At 45.2% G+C, this 27,832-nt stretch overlaps 1 protein-coding gene across 3 annotated transcripts in view; it reads right to left on the bottom strand.

Annotated features, from left to right (window-relative positions):
• Nucleotides 1-27,832, bottom strand: part of NEDD4L (neural precursor cell expressed, developmentally down-regulated 4-like, E3 ubiquitin protein ligase) — a 280,431-nt gene that overhangs the window by 22,109 nt on the left and 230,490 nt on the right. For 2 of the 3 annotated variants that reach the window (XM_006891744.1, XM_006891745.1), the window contains 6 exons: nucleotides 24,142-24,273; nucleotides 23,494-23,613; nucleotides 22,146-22,343; nucleotides 14,590-14,667; nucleotides 12,929-12,983; nucleotides 6,589-6,647 (listed from right to left, as the gene is read on the bottom strand). In XM_006891744.1, coding sequence (XP_006891806.1) covers nucleotides 6,589-6,647; nucleotides 12,929-12,983; nucleotides 14,590-14,667; nucleotides 22,146-22,343; nucleotides 23,494-23,613; nucleotides 24,142-24,273 — 642 coding nt within the window. The remainder of the gene's footprint in view (nucleotides 1-6,588; nucleotides 6,648-12,928; nucleotides 12,984-14,589; nucleotides 14,668-22,145; nucleotides 22,344-23,493; nucleotides 23,614-24,141; nucleotides 24,274-27,832) is intronic. The other variant, XM_006891746.1, reaches the window with a different exon arrangement.

The raw sequence follows: 27,832 nt of genomic DNA, 5'->3' as shown, positions 1-27,832 counted from the left end.
CAGTGTTCACTGCAGCTGTTCTTGACAACGCCAAAGGTGAGGTAACTCAAGTGTCTTTCCCAGATGAATGAAGAGACAAACGTGGCATATACAATCAATGGAATAATTCTCAGCAGTGGAGAATACAAACCCGCAGAGCACGTAGTTCTGACATATATCACATGGACGGTGGATCTGGAAAGCTTTACACCAGCTGACTAGGTCAGACATGAAGCTACAAATACTTTATGATCTCACTAATGTGACTGGTGACTGATCCAGAAGAAGCAAATGCACAGGCAGGAATTGATCAGGCAGACGTCTTCTCCTGGAATGCAAAATCAGGAGTTGGCATTCTGGAAAAGTCTTCAATTCAGGAGCCTGAAGGTTTGCCCCTTCTTGTTGTTGCTGTGGTGTGTTTGAAGTGCTGTCAAGTCCAATATGACTCACAGTGACCCTATGAACAGGTCTGAACTCTGCCCTATCCTGTGCCATTCTCACAATCGCCGGCACCCTCAAGCCCATCGCTGCAGTCACTGCATCAATTCATCTGGTTTGCTGTGAGGTAAGGCACTTACTTTCTTAAATCTCAAATGTCTCATTTGTAATGTCAGGTGGTATCGCACACGTGGGCTCGGTAACTTGTCATTAGGGCCAGGCTCTGTCGAGTTGCCTCCGATTCATGATAACTGTATGAACATCACAAAGAAACCCTGCCCAGCCCTGCACCATTGTCAGTCTTCACGGCGCCTGTTAAGCCCACTGCCACAGGCTCAACAACTCACTCAGCTGTAACTATTTAAAGGTTCTGGCAACCGACAGGTCAAGCTGTACCATTATCCTGCAGCCATTTGATTTGCTATGTTGTCACTCCATACTCCAAACTTTACCTCTCTACGATGCTCACTCTTGACCAGGAAGAGAAGTGAAGAGAAGCTTTTGGTGTTAAGCACAAATGAGTAACCAACCATCTCGTATTAAGCTCTCACACTTTCCAGGGTTTTGCTTTGTAATCCAGGAACAACAGCATCACTGGACTTATGTGTCTTATTAAGTACTTTCAAAAAACAATTTTTCCTGTCTACAGCTGGCTCTTAGACCTAAAGGTAGGTATATTTGATTTTCCAGACTGCTTGGGTTGCAGAGAGGTAAGGAGATGCACTGTTGACTGCAGGCATTCAGTTTGAGGCCGCCAGCGGCCCCACAGAAGACAGACAGGCAATCTTCTCCTGTACGATGCACAGCCTCTTGAAAACATGACAGAGTCAACTATGCGTCGGTTCTGACTCGATGACACAGAAAAACCACCACCGCCACTCAGGGTGATGATGTATGTATCTTATCTAGTTGGGAGGTTTTTATTCTGATAAAGTCAGGTATGAATTTTGATCATGGATAAGGCACAAATTTTGTCCATTATCTATACAGCTATCAAAATAAGAAAAAATGATATAAAGCTCTGACTTGAGAATAAACAAGTTATCATGCCTTTATTCTCATGTTACTCTACTAACACTGTACCTCATTACAAACTAAGATTTCCCAAGTTTATGTACTCCTTTTCTTGGGATTCATTTGCTAAATCATCTAACAGATATTTCTTGAGCACCTACTATGTGCCAGGCATTTTGGGTTCTAGAGAAACAATGGGATGAAAGTTGAAGAGCTCTTTCCTGATCCCTTCCCCGGAGTTTACAAATGATTTTGAATGATGGGCATGAAATAAAAAAAAAAGGGGGGGGGGAAGGGGGCAGAAAATAGTAGCATCATGGATTGAACTGTGTTTGCCCAAACATAGACAGTGATCTCCCATTAACTCATAAACCAAAACTTGTAAAAAGAAGTAAAGGTGAAATGTAACTCCTTAATCTAAGAGAGACTTCCCTAGGATGTGGCCTTCAAGATGACATGAGAGGAAAATGAGCTTAGAGAGCGGAATATAATTTGACACAAGAAATAACTCCCAGGAATGAAGTGTGTGTCTCTGCACTCAGGCCCCTGTGAGAGGGAGCTTCTCAACAATGGGAAAGGCCAGGGCCTTGGAAGTCTCTGAGTGACAACTGTGTTACAGATGCTGAAGGATACAAAGACTTTCCTCCACAACCACCAGAGGACCCTGTGGGCCATCACCTAAGCTGGCCATCAGCTAGAGCTGGTCATCACCTAGATCACCTAGAGCTGGCCATCACCAAGATCACCTAGAGCTGGCCTTCTGGGCTCCTACATCATGACAAAACCAATTTCTGCTGGTTTATGCCATCACTTAGGGTGTCTGTTACAACACTGTTAGGTAACTCTGAGGAGAAGGCAGGTGGGCAGCTACTGGGCCAGGGAGGAACAAAGCACGGTGAGGTCCCGAAGGGGACAGCCTGTGGCTGGTATGCTCTGCTATGAGGAACTGTAATGGGAACTTGGACCAAAGAAATGACTTCCTTTCAGTATTTCATGCTAACTCTGGAAGATCCAGACTACAACGAAGACTCTACTACATCGTCTTAGTGACAGAACCAAGGTGGTTGTTTTCAGGGGCTGTGCAGTTGACTACGGCTCACAGCAACCCTATGAACAGATCTGATCCTCTTCCTATCCGGCACCACCGTCACCATCTCCGCTGTGCTTGAGCCCTTGTGACAGTCACTGTGTCAGTCCAGCTTGTTGAGGGTCTTCCTCTCTTCCTCTGACCTTCCGCCTTTTCCGTTATGATACCCTTTTCCAAGGACTGGCTCCTCCTGGCTGCATGTCCACAGTATGTGAGATAGAGTGCTACCATTCTTGAGTCTAAAGAGAATCCTGGTTGTACTTCTTCCCAAGACAGATAGACTTATTCATCCTTTCTGCAGTCCACAGGATATTCAGTACGTTTCCAACACCATAACTCAAGGCCACTGACTCTTGTTCAATTGCCCTAATTCACTGTCCAACTTTCGGATGCGCTGGATGCAAATAAAGGTCCCATGGCTTGATACAGGCACACCTCAGTCTTTAAAGTGACATTGCCAAATAGTTCTAGTTAAGCGCTTGGCTACTAACTGAAAGGTTAGTGCTTCAAACCCACCAGTTGCTCCATGGGAAAAGGGTGAGGCAGCCTGCTTCTGTAAAGATTTCAGCCTTGGAAAACTTACGGGGGCAGCCCTACCATCCTTCAGGGTCGCTATGCGTCTCAGTCTACTGGATGGTAATGAGATTGGCTTGGTTTAACGACAGAATCTCTCCACTAGGAATTTCTTCATAATGGACAGAGAAGAATTTGATTACATAAACCTCCTTGTTCTATTCTTTCTAAGACTTTATGATTCTAGGAATGATTTTTTGGTTTCAGCCTGCATATACTGGGGAGGAAAAGCACGTAAACATTGCGTATACATGTTCAATTGCCTCTGATGACAAAATTTCTCAAGAAATGCTCTTCCTCGTGACACCCACGGCCTGGGTTACCCATCCCCTCATCTGCCTCGTATGTGGCAAGCGCTGATGAGCTGTGGGTGGAAACAGCAGGATTCTGAGATATTTTTGGCCTCTTGTCTCCTGTGGAATGACGAATGAAAGTTGAAAAATCATTATCCTCCTCCGATACTTATTATCTTCTCTCCCTACAGGCAGATCTGGTGATAGAATAAGAAAAGTGCATTTTCATACATTTCTTCTCTTAAAAGGATTCCAACAGTTTAAGAGGCCAGAAATATCTACAGAGCAGAGGCTTGTCAGAGAAGGATTCCAACAGTTTAGAGGCCAGAAACATCTACAGAGCAGAGGCCTGGCAGAGAAGGAAGGACACGTGTAGTATACTCTGTGTACTGGATACACCAAATTACTTGTTCTCTCTGGATAATCTGACATCTTAATTCCTAACACACAACTGAACTGGTAAAATGAGTTATTAGGAAAAATATGTATATAATATGCTTGTTGATTAAAAGCTCTTGGGAATGAACTAAAGATGCTTTTGAGAGGTACAAAAGGAAAACATGATTTATTGTGCAAAATGGTTTGAAAGGTATTGCTGATGTCCTTTCAGCCCAGCTGACAACGCCACTCCCAAGTGGAAGGGCCATGTTGATGGGGCAGCACCCAGGGCTCCAGCCTTACTTCTCTTATTTGCTGGAATCTTCCAGAACACAGTTAGCTTTTTTTGACAGATCGGGGATAACAACAGCTGCCCTATCTTCCTGAGGGGATTGCTGTGGGCTTCAAATGAGCTAATTATAAAGTTACAAAAGTACAAAGTGCTACAAAAATGGGAGACAGGACTCATTAGAGTGGCCAATGTAGCTAGCTCTTAATAAAGGCTGCTCAGAATGGTGCTGCTTATGTAACAGGCATTCTGACTTACAGGGACATTCTACTGACTGGTCACACGAGAGCCTCCCTCCTCCCGCAATTACAGAGATGATGGCTCGACGCGAATGTAATGTCTTTAACTCTCAGGAAAATGAGAGAGACCTTTCAGATATCAGAGAAGCAGGAGGACTCAACATTAGAGAAGAAAGTGGGGAACTGGACCTGGATATAGTAGCTTGGACTTTCTGATGGAGGGAGAACTTTAGTGGCCTTGTAGGGAAGGATTTGTGCTGCCAACTCAAAGGCCAGTGGTTCAATTCCACTAGCTGCTCTATAGGAGAAAGACAGGCAACCTCTTCCCGTGAGATTTAGAAATGAATGCCAACAAAAGTTGGATATTTACATCTAATTGATTCCTTAAATACATAGACTCCAACTAAAAATATTACTAGCAAAAAAAAAAAAAGCATTTAGGCCCTTTCATTAATATAAAAAAAAGTAATATAGATTTTTATTTTATTTTATCTTTTTTGGGGGGACAAATCTTATTAAATTTATGATGATCAGCATTTCAGAAAATAATAAAGCTTATCGATACCTAAGTGAAGACTGATGATCAAGTTTATAACAAATAATTGATAAGAGACATCAGATCACTAAGCTAAAAGTCTTCTGTTATTTGGAAACTTTTGGTCAGCTTTGCTTTGGTTTTTTAATTTACCTTGTTTCTTATTATGAAGAAGAGGAACTACCAGTCCAATAATCAGATGTATGCAGCAAAGGGGAGTAAGATAATGTTTGCTGGGCTACGCAGAGCCGCAGGAGATGAATGACTGCTGAACTCGGGATTGCATCCTTTGCACAGGAAACAGCACTGACTGAAGTAGCTGAATGAACTCAACAAACCACTAACGGGATACTGGGGCCAATGCTTGTTTGTACTGTAATGTCTTTTGTGTTTTCAAACGAGCAGAGCTTTCAAATGTAAGACATGGTTTGTGCAGAGTCAAATGCCCGCCCTTATTAATCCTTTAAACGTATCTATTGGCTTCTTCACACAACCCTTGCTAAGAATGGACTTGACTTCCTTTTTGCTCCTCCAATCTTTTAAAAGAATTTGCATATCTTCACTCTTTTGATGCCTCCACTACATTCCCTCATTCCCTGAAGTTTCAAACTGTATCGCTGCCACACGGAACTAAATGCGTGAGAAAAGCAACGGTGGTTCCCTCCGGTGTGGGCGGCCCCTCCCAGAGTCTCGTCAGCAGGTTTTCTACATTGAGTACCTGTCACTGCTGAATGACAGCGGCATTCTCACTCCCTTTCATGAACACAACACTAAGTTGTTATAAGAGGTTATAAGAGGTTATAAGTTGTTATAAGAGGTTATGACACCTGGGCAAGGAGGCTGGTGGCACAAAGAGTTAAGCGCTTGGCGGCTAGATGAATGGTTGGTGGTCTGAACATTCCAGCTGTTCTCCAAGGGTTAGCTCTGCAGAGTTTAGCCACCTGCCCCTGGAAAGATTACAGCCTTGAGACCCCCACTGGGCAGTTTTATTCTGTTAAACAGGGTTGCTGTAAGTTGGAGGCCATAGCACACATCATCATCTCTGAGGCAAGAGCCCTTAGTGGTGCACCTGGTAAATGCACTCAGCTGCTACCCCAAAGACTGGAAGTTCAAGTCTACCCAGAGGCGCCTTGAAAGGAAACACCTAGTAATCTAGTTCTAAAAAGCCAGTCACTGACAACCACGGTGTGCCTCCCAGTCAGTGCAATGACAGCTGATTATTGGGCAGAGTGAGCTCTTTTCCACCAACCTGGTGGATCTGAGAGGCACCGTGAGCAAGTTAATGTGCAGCACGGAGATTCTGAACTCTGCTGCCCCAGAGCTGAGATGCCACCTCACCCTAGCCTGGCACAGTGGAGAGCTGAAGAGCATCAAGACATAGTTTACATTTTCTTAGCATGCATTAATGCCTCGGCCTCAAGAAATGATACCACTCTACAGATGGGAGCATGCTTTCGTTTTTTTGCCCAAAGGAAAGACTGATACTTAAAAATATACTTTTTAGCTATTCTTTATTAAAAAGAAAATGTTCAATTCTGTTACCATTAGCAAACGGTTCTCTTTATCTTTTAAACGTGAGCTCAGGGAAAGGCCTATGCAGCTGTGTCTGACCTGAAATGCTGGGAAGGAGGGCATAGGAGTCATTAAAGCACTCAATGATACCAGTGCCTTGGTGCCGTAGTAAATGGTCACATGCAAGAAACACACGCTTAGAACAAACAGAAATACTACACACTGAAGAGAGAGAACTGGTGAGCACTCACCGGGCCCGTAATGGCCGGGTTCTGCAGTCGTGGATCCTCCCACTGCGTGATTTTGCTATCTGAAAAGTAATTCAAAATCAGCACGTTAGTTTACATCTATCCTAAAATTTGCCAAAAATATTTCTGGATTCTTCAAAAGTGGCCCAGATCCCACCATATTCTCCACCCAAAGGGTTAGAACTGGGCACACAAGGTGGTAAAAGCCCAGCACACGGCTTTGTTATAAGCACTTCATCACAAATGCACAACTAAAATAAAACCATCTATTCACACGCTTTCTGCCAGGCCGTTTGCCAAAATTTCAATTATAAACCCTTGTTCTTGCAAGGATTTATAACTTAGTCTCGCTTTTCACGTAACTGGAGAGGGGCAAAGGGCAATAAAGCCTTCAAAGTCAAATCTCAAACTAACTGCTATTCAGTCGGAACTGACTCATCGTGGATCCCTCAGCAGATTTTTAAGAGGCTGTAAATCACACGAGAGGAGACTGTCCTTTTTTTCTTGGGCCATTTGTTTTTTCATTGGAAGCTCAACTTCTTACCCACGAACCATCAGAGCTCCGCTCCAAAAGTTCACAAGCACACACAAGGCCTTCACGAATTTCACAAATTTTCTCGTGGAGTGGAAACTTTTTCAACGAAGCAGCTGATATTCAACAAATGAAGAACCCACTGTCTGTGTCACTCAGACATCTTTCAAAATGGAAGCAGTAAATGTAGTCCAAAAAAATGTGAATTTGATGACAACAGAGGAAGAGTTCAGAGAAAGCTCCTCTTTCGGTTACGCTGGGTTCTAAAATGAGTCAACATCAATAAGGCGACTCCACGTTACCTCCGTACGTGGTGCCGGTGGGACCCCTCGCTGCCCTGGCTCTGTGACTGTGACCTCGCAAAATTAAAAGGGTAATGAAATTTAGCATCATCACAACCAGAATCACTAGTCTGACTGGAGAGCGGTGGACCTCTGAGACGACAGCCCTTAGACACCCTTCAAGCCTGCGCCTGACCCACTCTGACTGACCAACTTTCAGCCAAGCAGGAGATAAGGCTACAGGTGGAACAGTAAGAGGACACACTCTTTACAGCTTTCAGTCACACGAGGTGGCTCGCAGGGCACTAACTGCCCAGGGACAAAGCTCAGAGGCAGGAAGGGATGGGACTGAAAGACTTAACAATAAAAGAGCTTTTCTTTCTTTTCAAGAAGAGTGAATTGGGGGGGAGGAGGCGGAGGGATAAAAGTGCAACAATGAATGACTGGAAACCCTAAGTATCTGTAAACTTACTTTAAAATTAATTAAAAAAAATTAAAAAAAACCACAACAGAACAAACAAACAAAACCCCACCACAACAAAGTTCCATTAAAATAACCCAAGCTTTCGGAACTACATACATTCCTGTGTGGCTACAAAAAGAGGTCAATTTTGTAGCTAAGCATTGTCAGCATATAACTGTATGGTGGCCAGTCATCTGCCCCTGCCCTTTAACTTCTGAAATAAAACTTGCTTTTAGTCCTTGAGACATTACAGTTCAAACAGGAGGACAAGAAGGAAGGAATGAGAAATTCAGTCTAGCTCCTTGCAATGGCTTGGGAGGGCTCTCAGCAGAGAAGATGAAAACAAGATTTTACAGCAGGAGTGGAAGTTTATTTTCTCCTATAACTGTGTACAAGATACTTGCAGCTGAGCTTTTAGCCACAGGCCAAATCTGGTCTTTAAAATGAATCACATCAGTCCTAAGACAGCTAAGGAGTCAATGCAAGGCCTTGGCTGAACATTTTATACCAAGCCTGAGACACAGGAACTACTCAGAGGACCCGCCAGATGCACTGCGAAGTCCAGAGAGGGGATGGATCTTGTCGGTGCATCTCTTCCCAACACGATCTTTAGGATGGCGGAACATTTTCAGTCTTAAGTGTCTGATTTACGAGAAGAAAATATGAAACAGAAAATAAAAAAGTAACCCCAGAGCCTAGGGGATGAAAGGGTAATGTGTTATCAGCTGCTTATCAAAAGTCTCATGGTTCAAACCCACTCAGTGGGTCCCCGAGGAGAAGCCTGATAAATGTTTTCATGAAGAACAGTTTACAAGCAATATAAGATTGGGTATTATGGTTATGACGAGAGTCCAGCACGAAGGTTGCATAGTGGAGTGTACTGGGGGGTGGGAGTAGGAGAGGTTGTATACCAATGAAGGAATTTTTCTTTTCCTTTTCAAAGAGAAGAGTGAACTGGGAGGGGGAGGGTGTGGGCAGGGAGAAAATTACCACCATGAATGAATGGAAATCCGAAATATCTGTAAATATTCATTAAAAATTTTTTTTGTTGTTGTTTAAAAAGAATACCCTGTGGGACGGTTCTACGTTGTCACACAGAGGGCGCCAGGAGTCAGGAGGTCGCTGTGACAGCCGCTAACAACAATTATTTAATCATGGCAACTCCCGTCTCCATCATTCTATGCATGTTCCCTCCTAAGCTGGGTGACAGGATGGCTGAGGAACTCCAAGAGGACCGCTCTCCTCGTCAGAGGGCACAGGCAGGGGTCTGCTGGCAGGAGGAGAGTAAAACGAGAGGACGGATTTTGTACGAAGTGAAGGCAGGCCAGAGGGCTAGGGGGAGAGGCTTCATTACGGAGGTGATTATGGACGTGAGGAAACAAACTCCATCTACCAGGTTAAACCCATCCGGGAATGGCCCTCCCAGGCTGACGCGGCCTTTAAAGAAATGTGTGTTCCATACAATTCAAGGACTGGATGTGGCAGAAAGGCAAAGGAACAAAACATATCTCACTGATATGGACCCGTTTTATCACTTTCTGCTGAGTAAAACTTGACAAAGCAGAGAACCGGGGGAATGCTGAGTTAGTAGGAGATTTTTCTGTACAGATCTTTCTTCTTAGGGACAAGCATTAGACCATCTAATTCACACTGTACTTGGCTAAGAGCACTTTTCTGTCTGGTGAGACAAAGGTAAACTTTAGCCTGTGTGTACATGGTCGGTGCAGGGCCTCCTGCGTGGTGCAGGCAGCTAATGGTTGGTGTCTCAAGACCCGCTGGGGTGCCTCGGGAGAAAGGCTTGGAGATCTACTTCTAGAAATGTTGTAGAATGGGACTGTCCTTGGGGTTGGGGAGAGACTGAGTAAGATGGGTTCAATAATGTATACTGCACTGAAACAGAGGAGGGAGAGAACTGTTTAAAAGAGAGATGTAACTGGGTATTTCTGTCATCACAGGAGACTAGAGCGAGGGCTGCATGGTGGAGGGGACCAGGGGGAGTGTTTGTAAAACAATGAAAGAATCTTTTCTTTTACTTTTCCATAATTTTTGGACTCATGTACTTATAACTTGTTAGTCAAATTTGTGTCTTCTAGGGTGCAACACCCCCATGATACATCTTGAAGGATATGTACATGTACAGCCAAGCACAATCAATAAGAGTGCATCTGAATTCCAAAATCAATCTCCATAATAGTCTATGTGTTTCCTACTGCCAAAGGGGCCCTTTAGAGTAGTGAGAGAAGATCTTCACCCTGAAACCCACAGCGTCCCTTTTCAGCAGGAAGTAGCTAAGAGAATACGCCGTCCCCTTTTCCTTATGACTCAGGGTGAAGTCTCTCTCAGGGAGGAGTGATAGGGAATGGCAAAGGATACACTGACAAAGAAGATTAATCAGAACTGGCTTTGACAAGCACTGTGGCATTTGGACAAGAACAAACTGGGAGGAGGGTAGAGAGAATAGTGCAACAATGAATGAGTGGAAGCCCAAAATCTCTGTAAATGTTTATGAAAATTAATAAAATATAATTATAGAAAAAAAAAAAAAAAATAGGGTCCTATGGAGCCCAGCCTTATGCTGACAAGAGACGGGTCGCAGAGTCAAACTGTCTGGACGGCAGCTGAAGATGTGAGGTCTACATCACATCATCCAATCTCCAGAGCTATGGGGAGCTTTTCCAGTGCTGCTCTGAGCAAGGGTCATGAGGAATTCCCGAGATGGTGGCCCAACCAGGAGCCGCATACAAGGATACATGGATACACATAAGCAGGTATCTGGCAAGTAATTGCTTTGAAATCTCAGAGTCAGGAGACAGCAGCAACGGAGCAGGCATTACTGTGTTTCCTTTCTGCATGTTCTGAACAGGAACCTCCTGAGACCTCCCACCAAAAACCCTCCACAAAACTGACCTCAAGTGGTCATTTATCAGGTATCTAAATTCATTGCTGTCATGTGATTCATATTGATCCCAAAGAACAGAGGAGAAATGCCCCACTGGGGCTTCCAAAACTGTAAATCTTTCGAGAAGCCGACTCCCATAGCGTTCTCCCATGGAACATGGGACAGCTCGTGGGTTCGAATCCCACACCAGGTAGTTCACAGCTCACCACTGAGTCACCACCACACCACTAGGGCTCCTTCATCGAGCCCCTACCATGTCTTACACTAGATCTATGTTTGCCGTTAGGGAAACAGTCTGGTTTATTATTTCATATGCACAACAGGACCTGGCCTTCTGCCATAGCCTTTCCCCTGCGTTGGCCTCACTGTAGTACATGAAGAATATGAAGAGTTTTTCAGAGGTTGACCTACACAACAGACCACAGCCGCAAGATGACACGGTGCAGGGCAGGAGGGCAGTGCTACCTACCGCTCAAGACCGGGTTTTCAGGAAACAATTAGCATCATTCATCTCAATCTTTAAAAACAGGAATATTCTATGCTAAAACAGAATTCTACCACACACATACAAAGCAAAGTTGGAAAAGGAAGCTATTGTTTTGTTTTTAACATGTGGAATAAAGGATAGGGAGCTCTGGTGGCCTAGTGGCAAGAAGCTGCACAGCAATTCCAGAGGTACGTGGTTCAAATCCACCAGAAGCTCTGCTGGAGAAAGAGGTGCAATCTCCTCCTGCACCAGTCAGATCCGATTTGACGGTACACACACACAAAATAATAAAATAAAATAAAAATTAAAAAAATATGTGAAACAAAACTATTTTAACAAATTCTGTTCAGAACAGTATTATAAATAACTGGTACATGCAGGGAAAAACCAGAGGGCGCTTACGGCAGCAATTCCTCCCCTTTTTTAGAAATAATTTTTTATTGTAATTTTAATGAAAGCTGACAGAAAAACTTAGATTTGCAGTCATTCATTGTTATACAATATGGCAGCAATTTTATGATCATTGTGAAACTATAAGGAGAATAGATAAATTAATACCAAAGAGAAAAATACTGTCTATATTGCTTGAATTGGTCGACTTAACCCTAAAGCTAACCCTCTGCCTAAGTGTACAAAGGATTGCCAATTCTGTTTTAGTTCAGAGTTTCTGGGCCTCTCACTCAATTCAGCTGCTACCAGGCCAGGCCTCTTAGCCCATGCTAGATGCAAAGGTCTGACTAAGATACCAGATGCGAAGGTCTGACTGAGATGACTTGATCTCCAGGACGTCTGGAGGAGGCAGAGGGGCTGTGAGTTGGAGAAGCACCACCTCCACCTGGGATCTGCTGAGCCCTCGCTCGCGAGCCTGCACTTGTTCGTCAGGAAGCCATCCGGCTCGGAGACTGGCACCCTTCCTTAGGAACCACACGGAGACACAACCACGCAATTCCATGCATTGCTTGCGCATCGAATCTACCGGAAAGCTCTGTTTTGAGTGTACTTTCCCAGGGATGAAAATAAACACAAATATGATCCCGGGCGGACATGCCACTTCCAAAATGATGAAGAAAAACCCAACATCAATAACAAACAACCTGCTGGTTCAAAGCAAATCCTGATTAGTTTAACTTTTAGTTGACAAAAGAAACCACACGCTTATTCATCGGTGCTGGAGCAAATGTCTAAGCAGAAATCCACTACTTCAAGGTCAAGGACAGATCTGTGTCTAGATTAGTGTGCTGGGTGCAAAGAAACATGCTAGAATAGAAAACAAGGTCAGAACAGGCGTTCGGCCACAAGACCTCTGACAGCAACGACTTCCGAAACAGATGTGGCTCCATGCACGCCTCATTTGTGACTGAACCCCTGCTCGGATCTCATTTTCTATTGCCAGAGTGGATTTGATAAAAGCGCAAGAGTCAACCAAGACTTTCTTTTTTTCAAATGAACAGGGAAAAAGTTAATAGTCACAAGATGGGGTGAAAGCTTGATGCGCGGTTGAAAGCAAGCTGGGGGGCACAGTACCGTACGAGGGCACTGATTCTTGGGGGTCACTGTCTCCACACAACACCTGGCTGCCTGGACAAAGAGGAGAGTTACTAGGCTTCCACTTCAATCATGATCCTGCCCCCTCCCCCCTTCTACCTGCAACACCTGTGGGTCCGTAACCACACCCACTTACTGTGATCAATGTAGAAGGTTCGGCCATCCAGGTGAATTCTTTCTTCCCAACCAGGCTGGTTTTGAGGGGCGGCAGGGGAAAGAAGAGTAGGTGCAGAGGGGGTGATGACCAAGAGAGAAGGAGGGAGGGAGAGGACGGGTGGAGAGAAGAGCGAGGGAGGTGAGGACAGAACAAGGAGAAAGAGATGGAGGGGAGGGGGAGGGGGAGAATAACATTAAAAAAAAAGTCAGCTGGCAGGTCCAAAATCAAAGGCAGCATTCTAAAACTCTAAGCTGCTCTCTTATTCTCTGCTAGATACTCTTTTTTTTGTTTCCTTTTTACATTCAAAGTGAACAAAATACAAGTATTTCCTATTCATTCATGGCAACATTCAGCAGTTCTATTAAGTCACAGAGTTGTAGATGCATCTGAGATATTGATTAGAGTTGCTGTTTCCAAACTTCAAAGGGCAGCTTTGGGGGGTCAGGAGTCAGCTGAATTTGGGTGGATAGTTCAGGTAACTAAGTAAATTCTGAGCATTAAATAGAAGAGGAAGGAGAAATATAGCCCAGTTAATTTTTGCAAATTGTTATCTCATGGTTGAACAATCTACTCTGAATAGATATCTACTTTTTGAAAGCAGATTTTGTTACATTTTTTCAAGATGAAGTGGTATTATGCATCCCCTCCTGACCTGAACGACTCCTATTTGCTACACAAAACCAGGATTATCAAACAGATTCATATAACAGGTTTGATACTTTCTAGTCTCGCTCCAGGGAGATCAAGTGGCCTAGTGGATAAGGAGTTGCGCTGCCAACCAGAAGGTAGGTGGTTCAAATCTATCAGCTGCTTCTTGCGATAAAGACGGGCAATCTCTTCCCGTGCAATTGACAGCCTCTGAAAAGCTGCTGGGGGGGAGGAGGTATGAGTTGATTCCAACTTGAAGGCACATAACACAGTCTCCACCAGAATGGGGATGACTCAGACCAGCTTAGAGCTATTTGCACAACTGGATGAAGAAATCTTGAATTCTACACTTTCCACCCTTCCATGTTACCACTGACCACACAGTGGCAAGAGAAGTCTGTGAGCTCACTTACATTTATCAAACAACAACAACCACAAAACCCTTAGTATACTCTCTCTTCTAGAGAGTCTCAGAGCCCAGCAAGCCTTTGCTTTCAACTGGAAACAGCTGAACAGTTGAACAGGGGGACACCTGGTGAAGATTTCACTGGAAATCTTTTTTCAAGTAAATAGCTCACCTTCCGCCCAGATCTCCAAAGAGAACAAGCATACCTATACATACGCATATGAAACTAGGTTTATAAACAGTGACAAACAAGGGAGAAAACTGGAAACAGAGCAATTTACAGGCTAAATGACTTAGAGACCAGTGGTCACTTACAGAACATGAGATGACAAGCTTCAGAGCAAACACTTGCTGCTTCAATCACTGACTGGAGAGTCTGTGTGTGCCTCTGACTTAAGCTAGCTCTAAGGGCAACTTTGTGCAGACGGGCAGCAGTTCTGAAACATCTTTCGTAAGATGTATATTATAGAAATTCAGCCGGTTACGTTAAGAAACACAAGCCAATGGGACCGAGGAAGCTGGGAGAAAAGAGAAGGCCCACAGGCCCCTCGGTCAGCACTGGTGGAGGGGTCTTCAATGTACTCACAGGGAGGGGTCCGAGGTCATTGGGATTTAAGGATGCCTTTGACCGCATATGCACGGGAAACTTGAGCCGAGGATCTTCCTGTAACACAAACACAAATGGCATGTTAAGGTGGACGGTGAGCGTATGACGCATCTCTTTTGAAGTAGCAAGTTGCCAGGCAACAAGGGCCCTGTGCGTGGAGTGCCCTCCTGCTCACGTGCGGATGGGAGGACAGCATCATTCTGTGTTGGACTGGAAGCTTGGCTGACCACCTTCTCAATAAAGACTTTCTCTCTCCCCTATCCTTGGAGAAAACGTTAGAGTGAGGCGATATCAGTGAAAAGCCAACCACTCCGTCCAGGCCTTCAGGAGGTGAAGAGGGAGGGGTCACTGGCAGTGAAGCCACAACAGAAACTGGGAGCTGGGGTTCAACTCCACCTGCAGGGATTGGAGACAATAATCTGGAACTTTCCCTCTACATTCCAAGCACGGGGCGAGGGCAGCCTACGTAATGCAGGGGAGCAGCCAGCCCCCTGGGGCTCTGGTGGCTTCCTGTTGTTCTTTTTCCTACCCTCCCTACATTCGGCCAAGAATCTGAATATGCTCCTGCCTTCAAGACGTGTGGCTAGTCTGGGGCAGTGAGCATCGACGAGAGACCCTGCCTGAGAAGCTCCATCAAATTATACAGACTAGACTCTCATTTATGCCACCCTGAAAATGTGGTGAAAGATTGTTCTTAAAGGAATATGTGTCAGCAATCCCAGGGACACGTGGTTCAAATCCACAAGATGCTATGCTGGAGAAGGAGGGACAATTTCCTCCTGTACCAGTCAGATCTGACTTGATGGTATACACACACAAAGTAAGAATATAAAATTTTTAAAAATAAAGAATATGTGTCCGAAGAGAGCACAGGGAGCTGAGGAGATGTGTGTTCTGACCTCACCGTTTACGAAGGAAGATGGCTCAGCACCACGCATCCGCTCTCTCAGAGCTGGGCACTGGGGAGTGTTTCTTTGGAGAAGAAACAGTTGTAGAAACACTAAAGACGACTTGGCCAAAGGATTGGCGCCAGAATCAAGGCCTTGTTAAAATGCACTGTAACTTGGAAAGCCTGTATCATTAAACTCAAAAGGTCAGGAAAGGAACGGCAAAATTCAGAACGACACACTAAATAAGCCCAAGAACTTAGCAAACAAGAAATCATGACAGTAGACTCCATGTGCTCAGGGCCAATCAGCTCTGTTAACACCTCTGCTGCTGTGAAATCACCAAAGGTTTCCTGTGTTCACCATTTCCCCTCCAGTCAATGATAGAGACAATTTGCATCACTGGCTCATAATACAGCCAGATTTGTGGAACTGGCTAGAGTCACAAAACAAAACAAAACAACCAAAAAAAACCCCTTCTTCCTTTCTGTTAGTAACAGCAAAGATTTAACTAAGAAAAGCAACTCACTAGAGACAGGCCTTGGCCGGGAACCTTACTAACAGTTAAAGGGTAAGTACAGACGTAAAACAGGTCCATTATTGTGAACGTGGACCTGTACTATTGGAACACTTACTGTGTGTCTGGATATCCTAAGTAGACTTAGAACTGATAAGCTGCTAAAAATGTGATGTTATTGACAGTAACAGCCGACAATAATAATCTTGCACAGAAAAAAAACCCTAAAACACGGAATTCCACACAAGCTACCTCCTCAAGGCTAACTCTGAGTGGAGCTCCCAACTTCCATGTGGCCACTGGCCAAGCCCAGATGCAGAGAGCGCCTGGGAGTCGGGGACACTAGGCACAAGTTGGCCATGTCCTCAAATCTCACAGACAAGCTATGGTGAAGGGTGGCTCCTCACCCCTTTTGATAAATGAGTGAGTGATTCAAATGAAACAAACAACTGCTGAAATTAAAGGGAATGGTGGAAGGACAAATACTGCGTGGTGCCACTGTTGTGGAACGGGACTGACATCAGGGTTGGGGTAAGACTGAGAAAAATTGGATAAATTATGTATACTGAATTGAAACAGATGAGGGAGAGAATAATTTAAAAGTGATATATGATAGGGTATTATGGTTATCACAAGAGTCCAGAATGAAGGCTGCATAGTGGAGTGTACTGGGGTGGCGGGGGCAGGGTACGGGGGGATTGTATACCAATGAAAGAAGTTTTCTTTTACTTTTCAAAGAGAGGAGTGAACCGGGAGGAGGGGGAGCGGTGGGCAGGGAGAAAAGTGTAACAATGAATAAATGGAAATCCAAAATCTCTGTAAATGTCCATTAAAATTAATAAAATAAAAATAAATAAAATTAAAAAATTAAAAAATAAAGGGAATGGTGGGTGGGATGAAGGGGACAGGAGATCGGGCATGATGTAGGAAATAAACTCAGTTTCACAGGTCTGCAAAGATGGTCTTTCAGAAAAATTCAAAACTGACAGCATGGGGGAGCCAGAGGCCACAGAGGTCATCCTGTGTTACTCTTCCCACAATCATTCAAATGATGCTGAATGCTGCAGCGTTACAGGGTCAGGCTCCCTCCTCTCCTCTTTCGGTCTCTCAATACCCCGAGTAGGTGGCATCTCCCAGCTGAGAAAGCAGGGTATTGACAGCCCCGGCCTCACGCTAGTTAGGGACAACGTTAGGCTAAAAGAAGCTGGAACACTAGTGAGGTCATAAATGTAAGAACAATGCACACCCAAGTTTATTGCTGTGTTATTGACAATAGCAAAGAGATGGAAGCAATCCAAGTACCCACCAACAAATGAATGGATAGAAAAACTATGCTATATTCACACAATGGAATACTACGCAGCGCTGAAAAACCATGAACTTGTGAAACGTTACACAACATGGGAGACCCAGGAGGACATCATGCTGAGTGAAATATCTCAGTCACAAAAGGACAAATACTGCATAGCACCATTGTTATGAAGCAAGTCTGATATTGAGGGTTGGGAAAACAGGATAAGAATGGATAGATAATGACCATTGTCTTGGAACAGATGAAGGAAAGAACTGTTTAAAAGGGATATATGATTAAGCATTATATGTACGACAACAGCCCAGAATAAGAGGTACATCACTGCAAAGAGGACTAGGGTGAGGGGGACGTAGGTAATTGTGCAACAATGAATGAATATTTTAAAAAAAGTGAACTGGGGGAAGGGAGGAAGAGGGAGTAAAATACGCAACAATGAATGAAAATCTAACTTCTGTGTAAATGTTTGTTAAAATTGCAACTAAAAAAAAGAAACCAGAGCTGCCACCCAAACAGAAGAAAACAACATTAACAACAACAAAAGTCCAAGTGTAAAAACAGAAACAATTAACATATACAAAGTGTCTCCCATTTCATTTACTTGGCATAGTAAGAACATGCTTTCACTATGTATTGTTTCACTCAATCCAGCAGAAAGAGAGGTTTTAAATAGCATGCAAAGATAAATATCTTTTTTGGGGGGGCAGGGGAAGGGAGAGAAAGGGTTTCCTACCAAGTAATTTGAAAACATAAAAGCTATTGGAATAGCAACCACATCAAACACCAACTGTTTTTCTCTGCATCAGTCACGTCTGGGCTCGACTGTGTTTTATTAGTCTGGACTCAGAACACAAACGTGGAACTAATTAATTAAGATGTAACCCTCAGCGCAACGAAGAGAAAGCCAATGCTTTGGCCTGGGAAAGATGTGAACACACTGTCATACACGGGCTTTGGGCTGTGCCTTTAGAGGGAGTGGACAGCTTCACATGCCCTGTCATCTACTGGCCACTGGTCTATCACCTAGGCCTGGGCTGGGTGGGACAGTCACGCTTCCCCGGGGCTGCCACACTTTCATCTCGTCGGATTGCTGGGACATTACTTCTGTTACCTGCATGTGTGAAAGGCTATGCTCTATCAACATACTTCAAAGTCCATTTCCCTCTATTACTGTGCGCAAGCGGCTTTCCGCCCTGAAGGAAACCTAGCAGGCCTGGGGGTTAAATCCTGGGCTGTGTGAACTCTCAGCTGCTCCGCGAGAGAAAGATGAGGCAGTCGGCTTCCGTAAGGACTCGCAGCCTTCAAAACGGTATGAGGCCATGCTTCTCTGTCCGGATCAGTAGGAGCTGGAGTCCAATTCAATGACAGTGGCCTTTTTGTTTCTGAGGTTGTGTTAGTACAAGCACCGAGGCTGAGGCGGAGAGGAGCCAGCTTTCTATTACTCCCCACTGATCTTACACAATGTTCTAATTTAAGAACAGGGAGCTCTGGTGGCCCGCTGTTGTTATGTATCGTCGACTGCGACTTATCGTGACCCTATAAACAACAGCTCCGAAATCTGTCCCATGTTGAGCCAATTTCACCATCTACAATACACCTGCTCCCATAACCCCAATTTCTGTGTCAATCCATCTCATCCAAGGTCTTCCTCTCCTGTCTAGTGGTAAGGAATTGTGCTGTCAATCCACAGGCAGGCAGTTCAAATCCACCAGCTGCTCCTGAGAATAAAGACTGACAATTTCGTCTTTCTTCCCATGCAATTCACAGCCTCTGGAGACCACTGGACTTGCCGGCACACAACAATCTAAAAACAGTGATCCTGTTTTCTGATTTGTTCTCTTGATCTTTCAAAAAAACACAAGCAGAGCAAACTCTGAAACCAGCTCCAAGCAGATCTTAAGCTGAAAATGGTCTTGACGATCCCCTCACTGCCTGCTCCCCAAATGTTCTGTCAAAATAAAGAGGCGATTCAGAGGCTGTGTTTGGCTCAGGGCTTTGTTCAGAAGAGACAAGACAGGTGTGGCAGCACATCTGTGCCCAGCTGAGAAGGGTCCCCACCAGCTGTTAACCTCAAGGATTTCTGCTAACAGCCAACAGCGGCAGCAGCGGCAACGAAGAATTTTAACAAACGAGAAGTTGGGATTCGTCAGTGAGTCAGGACCAAGTTATCCGGATGAAAATGGACAAGTGGGAATGAACTCTGGGTTTCATTCAGCTACTTGGCAAGCAAGAGAGAAAGCGAGTGTGATTTCAAATGAAACCCGCCCAAGCTGCAATTACGCTGCCGTAGGGGCGTGAAAGGCTGTGGAAAGGTTAGGGGATTGGATTACTAAGCTAGTTCAAATTACGAAAATCGTAGCTTTTGTTGGCGAGCCACAGTGGCTCCGTACACTAATCCATCTAGTTTTATAGTATTTACCCCCTATTTCTGGAGCTCCAGTTTCTGGCTCAGGGTCTGCAATGATAGGAGGGCTGAAGCAAACTGAAGTGGGGAGTTTGTAAGGGAGGCCCCGGTTCAGCGTTACTGAGGGGGGGAAATCCACCACCACTCAGCGGCCAGTTCCTATGACTATGCTCTTCAAAGTGCTGCTGGCCATCGCGGACGCGCCTCTTTCCCACAAACCTACAATCATAACTTCAGATTCGAAGGTGACTCAAACAAACCTGCACGTGATTATATGCCTCAGAAGTTGTTATCAATTTACCAGATGAATGTCATCACCTATAAATGATTAATTACTTCGGTAGATGATTCCAGGTTCAAAACAGGAAAAGATTTTAGGATGGTTCTCATTCAGGAGTCTTCAAAATGAGTGGGGCATTTTTAGGTGGCATGGGGATTTGCAGAGCTATCAGCTACTGGCATTTGTTGTAAAAACAAGGACATTAAGAGTCCCATGAGAGGAGGCACAGTCCTGCCCTAAATGTCAATAATGTCTTCAAGGGCCCATATTGCACTATCATCCTTAGGATTTTAGGAAGAGTACTAGGCCATCCACTCCAACTCTCAAGGATCAAAACTCTTCGGCCAAAGAGTCTAACTTAACACAACAGCTGTTTTTAATCAACTGTTTTAATTATAATCAACTGGACACATGACACGTCCAATTACTAGCAATGGGAATTGAAGCATGTGTTCCCTACTGATATAACACTAAAGAGCTGGGGCCAATGACCAGCAGATCCAACCCTTTCCCCATAACATCAGGTCTAAGTGAGGAGCAAAAATGACAGCAGGACTGACTAACTCTGGACCCAACTGTGACACAGAAGGAAAGAAACCTGGTACAGTTTCAGAATTCACAGAAGAAAGACCTTCAATTTACTGAAAACACTAGAGATTACAAAGTCAGAAAACACCAACAGACTTACAAAACAATTGTAGGCAAGCACCCAGGAGCAATGACTTTGTAAATTATTATTAAACTTTGGAGTAACTGGAGAGCATTATGCTGAGTGAACTAACTCAGTCCCACAGGAAAACTATTGTATAAAACTATTATTGTAGAATGAGTATAAGGACCCGGGGGGGAGGGTAGAAGCAGAGGGATGAGGATGTGCAGGGGGAGGGGAGGATGAATCACAGGGCTGCACAATTTGATGGAGGGGAGTGAGGGAAACTGGAAGAATCTGTTCTCAAATATAATATATTCGAATTTTGTAAATAAACTAGTATAATAATAATAATAATAAACAGTATAAAAAAAAGAATTGTAGGTTACATTAAAAGAACCACTACTGATGCTGCTGAAGAAATGAACTGACGGAGGAATGTCAAGTCACGCAGAGTATTAATCTCGAATCTGCATCTCTGTGCGCAAGTCAATATAACACGCGATTCCCTCCTTATTTATGATTCAGGCATGCATGAAAAAACCAGGCAGTATGTAAAAATCAGTTCTGACACATGGTCACACAAAGAAGAGTAATAATAATAAAAAAAAGAGTACAATCAAAGGGAAAGCGGAGCTTTTCAGTAGATCTTCCACATGACGATAAAAGGAGTGAAAACCGAGCCAGGAAGTGTCAAAGGCGAGTTTGAAGAGGACAGTATCAACTCCTGGGACAGGTCACTTGGAGGGAAGGACTAACATAAAGCAAAAAGAGACCCACAGAGGAGAAACATGTTTGAAAAGAAAGCGTGTCCTGACAAAAGGAAGACACTGGGAGGTGTGAACCAGTCACCTTCACATTTGCCAAAGGGCACGGCAAGACTGTCATTGAGCTCGGACACCCCTCAGGAACTGTGTGACTTATATGTGTGAAACACGCTGGACTCGTGGACACGACACCAGTACTATTAACAAACAAAACAAACAATTTCAGAACAACAAGGACATAAAGCCCAGTCACAGGAGGTAAGGAGCAGGTAACAGAGAGGGACGGCCGAGAGTATTTGTCATCCTTCTGACACCTTTTAATGAACAGGTAGAAGTGTGCAAAATGGGTATTTAAATAAAGCTCGGTAGGATTAAAAAAAAAATAATTTCAGTAATATGGAGCATCATTTACTCTCTGATACGGTGACGTGTCCACCTGGCACATTCCAGGAGCACGAAGGAGCAAAGGTGGTCCAAGGCAGCACCAGTACGAGCTATCAGGCTGTGCTCCCACATCACCCACGTCCCCAACCCAATTATGCAGAATCCAGAGGAGACCTGGTGGAGATACGCTTCAGGGTCAGAGGACTCTGTCTGAGTGATGAACCCAGCGCTTCAGGGTCAGAGGACTCTGTCAGAGCGATGACCCCAGACTGCGGGAAGAAGGCAGGGGTGCCAGGGACCAGAGCAGAAGCAGCATCCTGCGACACCAGCGGCCTTACCCAGGTTGTCGTCTTTGAGTTGTGGTCAATGAAGAAGGGCCGGCCATTCGGGGCTATCCTCATTTCCCAGCCGGGTGGCAAGAAGCTCTGTGTGACTTTGTGCTGCGGTTTGGGGGAGTTGTAAGGTGACGGCTGTGGGGACTGTGGATTGGAAAGGGTGTCTTTCACAGCCCGACGGATGGGTGAGTCCTTGGCACCCTAAGGAATAATAATAATGAACATTAGACATCGTATCATGCGCTAGTCCACGTGGGCCACACTGTCCCTGGGCATCACGGAACACTTGTCTGCAGAAATGGACAAAGGGAACATGCCTATAAAACCTGTCTTCACTTAAGTCAGCCTACCTTGAAATTTTGTCACTTGGTTAAACACACAATAATAGGAAATACTTTGAATAAGCATCTCTTGGTAGTTACTCAGTATGCACTAAATACATTCTCTGCCCGACTAAACATGGTGAATGTAGATGCCCCCGAGGGAGGGGAGAAGCTGGCCCCTGCTCTTAATGAGCTCACAGTCTAATGAAGACAGAGTTGGCAGTTTTTCAGAGCAAAGAGAAACCTAGATCCTTGGAGGCAGCCCCCTGGATTCACAAAGTTGTTACACATGCCATTCAGCTGGAGCACAGTCTACAAGAGGTATTACCAATGTCTACTTCGCTGCCTGGTAAACCCGGGGCTTGGAGAAACCCCCATGGACCCACAGCTGTCTCATCCACAGCCAACTTGAGAATGTCACAAGTTTATGGGTTGGCTTGTCTAGCTCCCCGACACCCACGAAGCTGGAGACTAGCATTGATACCACACACACAGGGAACAGAAGCAGTGCCCAGCCATGATGTGGAGACACCAACTGGCACCAAAGACACACATATGCCCACACCATGGAACGTCCTCTGGTCAAAAGAAACACACACACACACACACACACACACACACACACACACACACAAAGAATGGTCAAAGCAACAGCTTTCCAACTCAATAGAAGCATTGGTCTTGGAGAGAGTTATTATGCAATTCCAATGAAGTCAACAGGCAATATAAGAGGTAGAAACACAAGAATGGTGACAGTCCCGAAAAGAGAAGGCAGGCCCACATCCAGCACACATCCTAGAGGCTTGGGCCAGATGAGCATGAGAGTCAGGTGAGGAGAGCCCAGGCATGTTAATGGACACACAGAGGAGAAGCATGTTGTGACGGGGTTCGAGACCACCTCTCACCACGACACACGGCTATCAGAGAGCACAGAGTGGCTGCAAGAGAAGTCCACACTAGAGAGAAGGGAGCATGAGGAGAAGGCACAGGATAGACGGGACCACGGCTTCATGAGGAAGCCTCCTCACCTCCAGTGGGGCAGATAAAGTTACGGTTGGCGAACTGAGGCTACGGGGCCGCCGGATCTGAGGCTCGATTAGGTGGGTGTTACTGTTGGCAGCCGATCCAGACGCGCCATCTTCTGCAAGCTAATTTGGAGGCAAAAACAAGTTAGCTTCGTATAAGGATCTCCGTGTCTCTGTGTGTATGGGGTGTATTTGTGCGTGGTGTGTGTGTGGGGTCAGGAAGTACGAACCCAAACAACAACACAAACAGCAATAATAAGAGGTCTGGCCCTATTTAAAGCAGGGAGGAGACAATTAAACATAATGATGGGGGAAAGACATTCATGGGTTTAAAAAATGAATCACTGGCTCTGAACCAACACTAGCCTCAGAAGGAAGGGGGCTTGGGGTGAAGACACACACTGGATGGTCCTGTCACCTTCAGAAGAGTTTGTACGCCACACTTTTAAAATGTCCCCAAGGAGAAATGGCTTTGGGGACATTTCCTCAGGGAAGCGCTATTCTTAAAGAAATGCATTTCTCTTCCTCATGAGACGTATATTTTAAAAATCTTGGGTGGTTCGGAAGAACCGAGAACCACCAGGAGCAGAGGTGGGCTGTGGCTGCTCTGGTCCTACAGGTGTGGCTCAGGGTTGAAAGCGGTCTTCATACCTGCATGATGGGGCGTGTCCACGTCGTGGTTCGATTGTTATGATTGACATAGTATGTGCGTCCCTTAGCATCTTTCCTTTCTTCCCAGCCTGAAGGAAGGCCCGGCGTGGTGTGTACATATGCCACTGATGGCTGTTTGTGTGAGAAATCATTATTATTCAACAGCGGGCATTCGTCTCCCAGTTTCATCAAGCCATTTTACACCCACAGCATCATTTCTTTGTTCCAGAGAACGTACATTAATTATATCCGCACAGAAGTCATTTTAACAAAGGGCCTGGCAACAGCACCAGGCTTCCAGCAACTTCAAAGCCGCTGTGAGATGAACCCTGCGTGGCCTTGGGTCTACACACATTTGGTTCTAAGCCCCTTCTGATATGTCAAAAATACAAGGCATAGCCAAGGAGATCCCAGAAAAGAAGGAATGACAATGGCACCTGTTAAAGTTCCTAATCTTTCCTGTCAAACCAGGCAGGTTTTCCAAACGGTCAAATGTCAGCCATGAAGGAGAGGAGACGTGGCGTTTCCTCCTCCTGTGTGGCTGACATGTAATCCTGTTACGTTCTCCACCCAATTGCTGTTCTAGTCTCGGGCTCTTGCACTGGAGCCTTCACAGGGGGGAAAACAGAGAGTCCTCTAGGTGTGCCATGTGCAAACCAGCAACTTTCAATCACGAAGGGTAACCAGGACACTTCAGTGGCCTGCAGCCAGGAAAACACCTGGGAATCACAGGCAGGAATTTCAAAGGAGCAGGTGCCCAAAGCTGTTTGCCCCATCTGACCAATGTGGACCATGTTTCTGTAAAGGGTAAATAAAGCACAAGGAGTTACTGGATTTCAGAGACAAAGCCAGTCCAGAGTGAATATGTTCTCCAACTCCAAACTGGACCACAGAAGGATGGCTGAGATCCCTCTGCTTGGAAGAGGCGGTCTGGGAAATGTTGCCTGGATGGACAAACATTGGACTATCAAGGTGGCGCAACAACAGTGAAGAGCCTCTTCCTGAGACCAACACTGTCCTAGGAAAGCCTGAACTCAGGACCCTGCAGATAAGACCTCCACAGGAGACCAGGGCATGGCTTAGAGGAACAAGAAGCCAACAGCCTTGTTACCAAGACTCCTGGGAGTACTTGAAAGAACTAAGACACCAAACATCAGAATAAGCTCCTGTGTGAGTTTACAGGAGGATTTCTGTCCTTCCTGTGGATATGATTTTCCCACCAGAGGATGGTCCAGCCTCCAGACATGAGTAGGTTTGGTCATCTTGATATTGGGCTGAGGCTGTAAATCTTTTAATACAACTTTATACTTCAACTCTTTGCTTCACGACTAACCAAGTGCCTTGACAAGGCTGCAGGCCCCAGGGCTGGTTCACCCCAGAGCTCTGAATGAGAAAGCAGTCAAAACACAGCTATGGGATTTAGGGACTGCTGAGAGAGGCTCACTATTCCCTTTCCTGAGCTCCAGAGAAAAATTAATCAGTGCCACAAGGCAGTTGACTCAGTGGTCCTTTCTAAAGCATGTTTCCTAGGCAAGAAAATGCTCTGCTAAAACTCCAGGGACTCATTGCTTGACATTTCCTCAGGTCAAGTCCTAAAGACCCCATAAAGATCATTCCAAGATCTGACCATCGAACATCCTGGATCTGGAGCAGAGCAGAGCAGAACAAACATCAAGAGGCAGAACAGGCCCTTTCATGAGCAGAGTATGAAGGACAGGGGTTGGAGGGATAGCTTAGTGGTAAGGAGCTGTGCTGCCAACTCTAAGGCACACGGTTCGAATCCACCAGCTGCTCTGAAGGACAGACAGGCAATCTCCTCCCCTGCAATGTACTGCCTCTGTAAAACCTGCAAGGGTGGTCAACTACGGGTCAGTCTGACTTGATACTACAAAACAACAGCAGCAACTTCCTGGATCTGGAAGTGGAGACTGAACAGAGTGGAATAACATCAACAGGCAGACCATACCCTTTCATGAGTCTGAAGAACAAGGAGTTAGTCTAGAACTTGAACTCCCTTCTTCCCTCCCTGCTACTGGGGCAGAATCAACACCAAGACCTCTGCCTCCCAGGGCTCAGAACAGGCTCATTCCAGTTGGATTCACTGCTTAGAATTTGCTTCCCCACTCCAAAGACACTGAAATAGGATCTTTATTGTTTTACTAACCAGAATCTATTTACACTTATAGATCCCAGGTGATTCATACTGATTTTCCGACTTAAGATTCACCTGCTAAAACATAGATTCTGATTCCACTTACCTGGGACAAATTCTCAGCAGGGGCTCAAACCAGAATGAACCAGTTCAAATTCCTGCTCTCTCCAGGCTACCTCTTACCTAGACACTGAAGAAATCACCCCCTTCACCTGTCCTTCTGACGTAACCTAAGCTGGTGAGTACCCCAAAAGCGGTAGCCTAAGTGTGTGGTCAATGTGCATACTATCAAGTCGACGCTCAGGCAGAATGAACATGAAATAGTTTGTTCCCTTTCTTCCTTGTTGAGGTTTTTTTTGGGAGCTGCAATTAGACCTCCCCTCAGAAACTCTGTTCTGGAAACATTAAAGGATCTTTTTACCATTACAGCATCCCTGGAAAAGATCTTTAAGAGGCCACAGATAAAGTAAAATAACTTGGCTGTAACACGATTAACCTTGGCACTGGGTTCTGAGGCTGTGGTACCACCTGGCCCTACGTTCCAGCACCAGTTGCGTGCAGATACAGCTGAGAGCACCAAACAGCTCAGGGGACATTAGGAGGGAAGTGGAAGAACACGGAATTGGATTAAAGTGTTCATTCTGCCCTCTACTGAGAACGGAACTGGCAGCCCCTAATTCGGTTACATTTTATGTGAGATGATGTTATTCAAATGCTTCTTGGAAGCCTTCTCTCCAAATAGCCATGCAGAACAACCTGTGCTGACCGTTCCATTTGGGATTCAAAGCTGGCCTCCACTGCAGACGGCCAGCGAGGAGGCAGGACACCCTCCTACAGAGTGAGCCATGGACGCAGCCCAGCCTGGACACCAATCAGACGCCCACTGCCCTGTGCGTGCAGGTTACACACTGCCTCCAGAAACAAGCACTCCAGAGACACCTCACAACTGCTAGTTAGTGTCCCTGAACATCTGCCAACTTCTTATCCATGGACCAAACACAGAGCTGTGTTTCCCAAACAGCCTTCTGAATAGTTACATTGTGGCTTGGTGGGTGTCAATGGTGCACGAACAGTTAGGGTTCCAGCAGGCCTTAAAGACCGCCGCTTCCTTCACACTGGTTCTTCAGCACTCACGCAAACCCTGCCTCACGGACACCTCGGTGTGTTTGTGCAACGTATGCAGCGAAGACCAGAAGGATTCTCCTCCTTTTATGTGAGAAGAGGGCTCTGGCTAAGCTGCTGGGAAGTGACACCCATGTGCATATTTCTGCCCTAAATTAAAGGGCTGTGGTTGCATGGGCGAGAAACCACACTAATACTACACATGTTTGTGGTACAAAAACGGAAAACTCAGGACAACCACTGCAACATGATGTGTGTGGTGGTAAAAATGTCAGATATGGAGAGAGGGAGGGGGTAAGAAAAGGAGGGGGAGAGAGGGACAGAGGGAAAGAGAATGTTCTTCAAGGTGAGATGACTGTGTCAATTGCAGCAGGTGTTCCCGCTTCTAAAGATCATCTGATTATTAAATGCCCTGAC

The sequence above is a fragment of the Elephantulus edwardii genome, unplaced genomic scaffold (genome assembly GCF_000299155.1).
Source record: "Elephantulus edwardii isolate Elephantulus edwardi_28Jun2011 unplaced genomic scaffold, EleEdw1.0 scaffold00103, whole genome shotgun sequence".
Lineage (NCBI taxonomy): Eukaryota > Metazoa > Chordata > Mammalia > Macroscelidea > Macroscelididae > Elephantulus > Elephantulus edwardii.
Note: the sequence above shows the minus strand (reverse complement) of the source record. Positions and strands in the feature narration are given on the sequence as shown.